Source organism: Delphinapterus leucas, chromosome 1, assembly GCF_059928025.1.
Source record: "Delphinapterus leucas isolate spDelLeu-1000000601 "Yukka" chromosome 1, BTC_Dleu_Yukka2, whole genome shotgun sequence".
In the NCBI taxonomy this organism is placed as follows: domain Eukaryota; kingdom Metazoa; phylum Chordata; class Mammalia; order Artiodactyla; family Monodontidae; genus Delphinapterus; species Delphinapterus leucas.
Genome location: NC_143129.1, coordinates 147,832,710 through 147,841,260, shown reverse-complemented (window position 1 = coordinate 147,841,260; position 8,551 = coordinate 147,832,710). Strand labels below are relative to the sequence as shown.

Here is an 8,551-nt window from a genome sequence, read left to right as displayed (position 1 = left end):
TACATGTCACTTTTTTCAGTTGTATTCAGTGAATGTTTTTACATTTCAAGTAACTGAACCTTCATTAAAGAAAAAAAAAATATATATGTATACAAAAAGTTAAAGTACCTTCCAGTTCTAGCTTGCTAAAGTTTCTTCTGCAAAAGTAGAAAAATAAACCTACCATGAACTAAAGAGGACAGTGCCATGGCAGTGGCAGAATGGCTGCCAGGTTAAGATTTTTGATTACCTTATATTGATGGGTATATTTTAAGTGGTAATTTTTCTCCACCCTCTAGTGCTTAAAATTATGGAGAGGTATGTGTTTATCTAAAATTCCCTAAGTCCAGAGAAGAAAATTTTAAATATATTTCACACATGAGGCTTTAAAGTTTTTATTTAGGAAAAGATTGAGTCTGAAGCTATAATGGTTCAATCCAAAGCATCCCTTTTTCGATAGAGGAGTCAATTTATGCAAAATATTTTTTCTTGTCTATAAAAAACAAATTGAACAGTATTTTGATTATAAGGAAATACAAACATGTACTTTAAACTAGCCAACTCGCTCTGTCATAAAAGAAATAGGATGTTCTTTCCCTTCCCCTCTTTCAACCATTTAAATTAGGGGAGAATACTGCCAACTTTAAGAACCCCACTGGCTATCATCAGAGTAACTACAGAACAAGGGTAGCAAAGGGATGAAACTATTTCTCTATATTCCAGAAGGCAGAAGCTTGGGTGCTCTAGCTTTCCAAGTAAAAGTAGCACAGGCAGGCAAAAGCTCACACTAAATGCACACCAGAACGGGGGCCTAGGTGAAGTTATCTGGGTTACCGCTTTTACAGGGGGAAAAAAAGGACAAATCTGAAATGGAGTTTAAAAAAACAAAAACTTTTGTCACATTTACAGGAATCTCAAACCTTTTGTATTCCCATGCTCATAGGTAGTTTTGATACACACTGTAAATAGCTTCAGTATTCAGGAAGAAGAGTATTGTGTGATTGACAAAGAACAGGAAAATTCTTCATGCTTCTGATACTTCAGATTTGCTGAGTGCAATAGCCAGTTCTAAGTCTTCTTGCTCTTGCTGGTTCAGTCGGGCAAGCCTCTGCTCTTCCTCTCTCTCACTTTCCCTCTTGGCCCACTCAATCATATCTTCTTCAGAGGGATACTGCCATTTAAAAGACAAATGAACAAACAAATAAATTCATGAGCAGAACAAACACAAGAAGGAAAAAGAACTTTTACGAAATGATATTTAACTATTTGTTTCACCTTCTGAAGGACTCTGTAAATAGTCCTGTTAATTGTTAATTTTTTTTTCTGAAAACACATTTAATCAGTTATTAAAATATGATTTAATCTTAAAAATTAATGCAGTCTACAGATAGTCTATAAAACGGTAACATTAAACATCATTTTTTTAAAAAGTGGAAATTCTTAAGGTGAATCAGGAGATTTAAAAACAGGAGAGGGCTAGCATTTTTATCTAATGTGAAACATTAACTACTTCAACTTCAGTGAGTATCCTCACATGATAAATCATTTTCAACTTAATCCCACTGGTGATTTCCTACCTTATCCTAGCCCTTCAGGTACAGAAAAATTATGAAGCAAAGAATATCTATACATACATAAATTTTGTTATACATAAAATAAGAGTACTGGATATACTAAATAAGATGTGAACCTGATCAATTTTTTTAATGCATTATAAAGAATTCAGTAGACATTGAGAACTTTATGACCTAGTCTAAATAAAACCTTAATGCTGGTAATTATTAAGTCAAGGAAATACACTTATCCACCTGAAAGGGCAACCGTGGCAGATACTAAATAAAAAAATTCTACCCGGTTTCAAGTCCTGTCATACAGAGGAGTACCATAACAGGATGAATACCATAATAGGATGAAGTGAAAGAAACTGTCAGGCTTTTTGAAAATGGTAGCTTTTCCCCTAGGGAATTAGAGGGCCTTTGAAACTTATAATACTTAAAAAATCTTTCATAATTAAAAAAAGAAGACATTTTTATTATGAGCTGCTTAATATTATACTATACTGAGATTCTGGAATATGAAATAAGCAAAATGCCTTAGCTATTGTTCAAGACTCATTCCAACCAGGTTTTGACTTGCTGAAATCATATTTAAGATATTAAATGCCACAAACTGCCAGAAGGTTATTTTATATTAAGAGGATTATACTAAGAAGAGCAATTCTGGATTCTCTGCTTGAAACAATTCAAATTCCATCTAATAAAAGGCAGTATAATTCTGACACTCTCTGTTTTCCAGTATTCAAAATACTGATTCCTATTCTGCTCCTTTACATTCAGAGGAAGCCACTGAAACTTAAGAGTACAGATTCAAAAGCTGGGTAGCTGAGACTAATTCTGTCTGCCTTAGTTGCATACAGATTCCTGCCTACCTCCTTTCTAACTAGAAATGGCTGCAGGGATAAAGTGATGGGTTGAGGGACCCAATGCTACACTGAGGGAGACATTAGGCACATTGTGGTCAGAGTCACCTGGCCATTAGATCTCTTATTTCTAAAATCATCTCAAGTGCTTAAGGTATTAAGTAGAGGAAAATTGCTTTGTTATAAAATAGCAATAATGAAGGTCATTTTACCTGAAAAAACATCTGGGAAAATGAAACACTGTTAGTTACTCTAAGAATTTAAAAAAAAAAAAAAAAAAGCCTTGTTTTTATCTAAATAATGATGGAATACATGTCATTGCTTAATGTCCGTCCCTCCAGAGTGACACTTCAAGCTGGTTGTCCCATTTCTGTGATCTTATAGACCCTGCCTATGGTCTTGTCACAGAACTCCCCTATTGTCTTTACTGGCCTGCCTATGTTAGTCAGCTCTGGGAGGATGCAGAGTAAATATGGAATGCTAGTGAATTAGAGCCCCCCAAATAATTAAAGATTGTTTAGCTCTTAACAATCATATTTATTTAATAAAACTAACATTTACTTTTTAGGAACACTATTATATGAAACCAGAGTTTTATTTTCAATTCAAAGAATTCCTGGCCCTATCCTCTCATAATTGTTGACTGGTCTCCAGAAATCATCAAGGCTTTATACGCAAACACACAAACACAGTTACAAATACACAAACTCATTATTGGCATTATTCATCCAGAGGGCAGACAGCAAATGACTCTCTAATGGCCCATCATCCATAACAATTTGCAAACTAATAACTGTCAGAATTTTATTTATATTGCTTACCAAGATCAAGAGAAGGGTTTTGCAAAACAACTGGTATATAACCCAAGAATTAAGACTACAAAAATCATTTGAGCAATGAAATACTTTTAGAACCAGCAAACAGAATCAAACAGAGATTTTTTGGTTGAGGGAAGAATAAAGATCATTTTTAACATATTGGTAAATTTAGTTGAAATAATGCAAATTTGGCAGACTCCAAAATAATCTTTGAAAACTCTTTAAACTGTAAATGGAAAGATTTTCCCCCAAACAGCCCAGTCACAGTACTTACAGCACTGAAGTTAGCAAAATTGCTTGGGTCAGCCTCTTTACTGGTAGTGGTAGTAGTAGAAGAAGAAGAAGTGAATGGATCACAAAACATATCAGGATCTTTTTCTTTGGGGCTGTCATTGCCTGGGAAAGGCTGAAATGGATCATTCAGTTGAAAGGGATCAGAAGAATCCGATTTGTTGATGGGTCTTTTCCCTGGATCAAAATCATTACAATTAATTCAACCAGCAAATATGGCAAACACAAACACACAAGAACATGAACACAGGGAGCATTAAAGAGCTGGGGTGGGGAATGGGGGTCAGTACCTCAAACACATTCTTAATATGGTCTTAAACTATCACAGCCAACACTATGTCCTCAAATTTTCACACACAACCTCTCAAATATATTCTAGCTCTGTGTAGCTAAATGGAAAAATAGCAAAGAAGGGGGGAAATGGGCCGGGAATCTTATCTGCCCAGAGAGTTGACCTTCTCTTCTCCAAAGCAGCATGTTCCCAAGAAAAGAGAGAGGAATGGACAAAACAGCAGGAGAATGACAAAGAATAATGACAAAAACGGCCTCTGCTGTGATAACCTCTGCCTGATACAGTTATCCACTAGTGGCAGGAAGGGCAAATGAGCTTTGAAAAATGCTAATATTCTTCTGATTTTCCTCTGGATCTATATGTAACACCTGGGAGCACGAAATTAAAAACTACCTTGGTAAAGCCCACCTATTTCTTGCTATTACAATATTTCAAACTGAAGAATAAAGAGAATGCTTTGAAGCCCAGGCCCTAAATCTTTGTGGGTGCTGATCAACTAAATCTTTTACCAAACAGCATACTGTTGCTCATTAATTCAGCACCATTTTCAAACAAGTTTTCTAATTTTAAAGACTTAAACTCAGTACATCCTGAAGAAAGGATAGTAAGAACAGGTGCTAAAATATCTTCAAATATATATATTTTCCTAAAGATGTGTTAAGCTGGTAAGAGCAATCATAACAACAGATTCTTTCTGGCACTGTAGCAGCTTACAAAAGGTGTTCACATCTCATATCTCAAAGGATCCTTCCACAATCCTGTGAAGGTAGGCAACATTAGAATTAATGCCACCATCTAACAGCTCAGATAGCCGAGGTTCAGACATATGAAGTTACACACTCAAGATCATAGAGCTAGTCAGAGAATATCCAGAATTAGAACCCAGATCTTTAAGCTGCAGTTCAACAAACCATCTTTCTTTCCTTGATTTTTCTACAGTGATATATACTCACTTTGCTGAAGTCTTAGATTTAGTTACAGCACTAATATATTAGTTTACTTAGGATTTTAAAAATAACTTCACTATTGGCACCTTACTGGTATAAAACTTAAATGAGCAAATTAACTATCATTTTTAAAAAAATATATTCTGACAACCTTACTCTCTAGTGATATATGATACAGGCTACTTTTCCTTAAAAGATAAAAGGAGTTCAGTTCAGTTCACCTGATTTTTCAACAGGTAGCTGGGTATTAACAATTTTATTTGCAATTCTTTAAATCAAAGAAGAAAAAAAAATCTGCCCAAGAAATACCATAGGGAGGCTATTATGAAAAGGCAAGAATAATATTCTAGAACTACTGAGGCTGAAAATTTACCACGGAATGATATATGGTTAAAACAATAATGTACCAGATGTGTCTTCTCACAAGTAGCACTACAACTATTCAGGGGATTGCCTTTTTACCACTTCTCATGAACTTTATTATCTTCATTAAAAACAAACAAACAAACAAAACCCCTTTTTCTTTACAGTGCTAAACAAAACAAAAAAAATAAGAATAGTAAGAATTTGTTTCTAGACGAAAAACATCACTTTTATAAAATAAAGGAGTCTCTTATCAAGTCAAGTAAAATAATATTTTCCTTCAAGAAAAACAATACTTTCTTTTAAAATTCTGATACCGAAAAGCTGAATTCTGGATACCAAAAAGGCCATATATTCTCACATTAAAGGACTTAAGGAAGACTTCACATTTAGCAGGAAAAAGAAAGGGACTTCGAATTAATCTTTGCTTATAGAAATTTATTAAAATACCAAAGCGCAGGAAACTGTTGTTCAAATGGTAATCAATGAGCTTCCAAAAAGTAAGAGATTTTGTTGGTACTTTCCTTTTTTCATTTGCTGCCTCTCTAAAATGATTTAAAGAGAAATTAGCTCTTGCTAGAAAAATAGTTCATGACAGTTACACAGGCTGGCTTCTTAGGCACATATCTGTAATTCTGCATTAAGGTCAGAACAGATGATGGCAGCAGGCTTCTGCTGTGTTTTTGGACTTGTTTTGTTTAAGGCCCTTTATATAAAGTCTACAAATAAGGCCCACACAATACTTTTCAGAAAGAAAAAGGAAGTAGTTGATTTAGGAAAGGTATCAACTCTCATACCAGGTGGTGGTGGGCAGGGTCTTGTTGGAGTTCCAATCTTTGGTGGCAGTGCTGGGGGTACATCTTCAGTTTTGATGGATGTTTCCTCAAGCATATTTTTTGTAATGACCATATTGCTGATGGAGCTTGATGTGGATGAACTAAAAGGATCTTCATTGTTGACCTTTGTTTGAAAAGAAATTACTCATGGTTATATATATTATGCCGACCAAACCGTACGCGGTTATGGAGCATTTGGAAGAGTGATCTTCAGTATTACGCAGCTTTATTTATTTCAATTCTGAGAGCACTAACATTTTAACCTTTGCATTCAGAACCAAAATGGAAAAAAATTTTTTAATTGTTCTATATGAGTAGTGATTATAACATCACTACTTATTAAGAGCAACAGATCGTACCAAAACAAGCCAACTCTGGATTAAAGGTTTATTAAGATTCAGGTGATACAAAACTATTGAGGCCCTTTATAAAGAGACTAATATATTTTTCCTCAAGTGAATATCTGATCCAAAAGATAAAGGAAAAAATACCGATTCCACACTTGCCAATGCACTTAAATACAGGAAAGATTTAATACTAAAGTCAAAGAAAATGGCATCTTAAAAAACATTAAAGACAACCTGAAAGTCAATTTTGTTTTTTAAGCAAACTGATCCCATGGCATAAGTCTTATTGTGGGTCTGAAGACCTGGCCTCTCTAATACATGGAGTAATGAAAGATTCACTTTTCTATAATGAATCGGATATTACAGTTTAGGCCAGTGTTTTTCTAAAGAAGCATGCTGACATTTTGGGCTGGATATAGCTCTGTGTTGTGGCGCTGGACAGGGTGTTGCACAACATCCCTGGTCTCTAGCCACTAGATATGAACAGCCCTCCTCCTCAGCTGTGACAACCAAAAATGTCTCTAGACATTGCCAAATGTTTCCTGGCGGGTGGGGGTGGGGGGAATAACACCCAGTTGAGAACCAATGATAGAGACAGTGTGACATATACTCTAAGTTTACTCTTTTGGCCTGAATCAATCCTAGGGCTACATTGGAAAATAGGTAGTTGACATATATAGTCCACTACCTAATAGTGCTGGGCTATTAATTATCTTAATACTAACCTTAACAGTCTCAGAACATAAAATCAAGTAACCAGTACAGAGAGGATGGAATGAATGTCCAGATTTTACAGCTATTGACCCAGACAGTCAACAGGGGGAAAATGTAATTCAATTGGAAGAAACATGTTTAAAAAGACAGAAGACTCTTAAAGTTGTTGAGCAGAACTGCCAGTAGAAAATTATAATTATCTGTACCATCACCATTGTCTTTGTGCACAGAAATGTCTACTTTGATTACATCTTATATTTCATTTCTGTCTGAAATCAATGTTTGCTGTGCCTTACTGAAATCAAGTTGCAATCTCTGTGAGGGTCAGGTTATAAAATCAAAAGGAAGGATCACTCTCCTTTGGTGGAAACACAGTATATTTTACTTTCCTACTAAGTATTGCAGATTACCTTTGACAATGTGCTGAAGTCAGCAAATCCATCTTCAAATGATTCATTTCCAAAAACAGAAGCAAAGGGGTCTGTGGCTAAAATGAATAAAGAAAATCAATGTAATAGGACAGAAAGACATCAAATTTCATGTCCTCTTTTGGTTAGTAACATTCAGACAAATGAAAAATATCGAATGCCAAATATTAGTCCCTGAATTTAAGCCCACAAAGACAGTTTAGCACACAGATGAATCACTGAAGAATGAAAAACAGGTGAACTAACTCTAGGTAAAGTGTTTAAGGCTTTGGAATACACGTCAAATAATACAGCTCCCGTGTGCTTAAGTTATTTCTAATAAAGACATCATGAAGTAAAAAAAAACTACACCATTAATTCCACATTTCACACACACCCTTCAAGGTCCATTTCAAATACTACCATATCCACAAAGCCTAGAATAACCTAGGTATCTCTAATTCACAGAGCAAGAAGTGATTTCTTCCTTCTTTGTGGCACTGACAGCATTCTAGTTTGTATTATGGTTATCTGTGATTGATATATCACCCCTACTAGATTGTAAGGTCCTTAAAAACAAGGAATAACACTTATCCAACAAAGAACGAACGGTCAAAAAAGATTCATTGGCCATATATAAAACTGAAGAAAATAAGAAGATAGACTTCCTATGTCTGAAAAGTTCATAGTATAGTGACAGACATATACACAAACAATAATAAAATAATCTTAAATGAACTATTAGAGAGGTATAAAAAACCTGTAGTAGAAGCCATTAACTGCTGGGAGAATCGGGAAAAGCATCAAATAAGCCATTACATTTGACCTAGGTCTTTTAAATAAGGGATGGAGTCTGCTGAATAGATGGAGGTGGGGGAGAGAAATCTATTCCAGGCAGAAGGAACAGTAATTGCAAAAGCAGTATTTAATCCCTGCTCCACAGGCATGAGAAGTTATCTGTTCCATCATAGTGCACTTAACAAACAGATTAACATTTTCAGCTGGAACAAACTGACTTACTTTGAGATAGGTTTTGTCTGTTCAGGCATAAAGGCTACCAATAAGGTCAAAGAATATTTATAGGAATTGCTGCTTGATATAGGAAAGCAGAAAGAAACAAAGGAAGAAGAAAGTGAAT

The 8,551-nt window shown here is 35.0% G+C and overlaps 1 protein-coding gene across 1 annotated transcript in view; it reads right to left on the bottom strand.

The window, feature by feature from the left end:
* Window positions 1-358: 358 nt before the first annotated feature.
* EPS15 (epidermal growth factor receptor pathway substrate 15) overlaps window positions 359-8,551 on the bottom strand; it is a 159,388-nt gene continuing 151,195 nt past the window's right edge. Inside the window, exons 22-25 of the mRNA XM_022575663.2 lie at window positions 7,417-7,493; window positions 5,907-6,069; window positions 3,491-3,684; window positions 359-1,150 (exon numbers count right to left, since the gene is read on the bottom strand). Of these exons, the coding sequence (XP_022431371.1) occupies window positions 1,004-1,150; window positions 3,491-3,684; window positions 5,907-6,069; window positions 7,417-7,493 (581 nt within the window). The 3' untranslated portion in view covers window positions 359-1,003. The remainder of the gene's footprint in view (window positions 1,151-3,490; window positions 3,685-5,906; window positions 6,070-7,416; window positions 7,494-8,551) is intronic.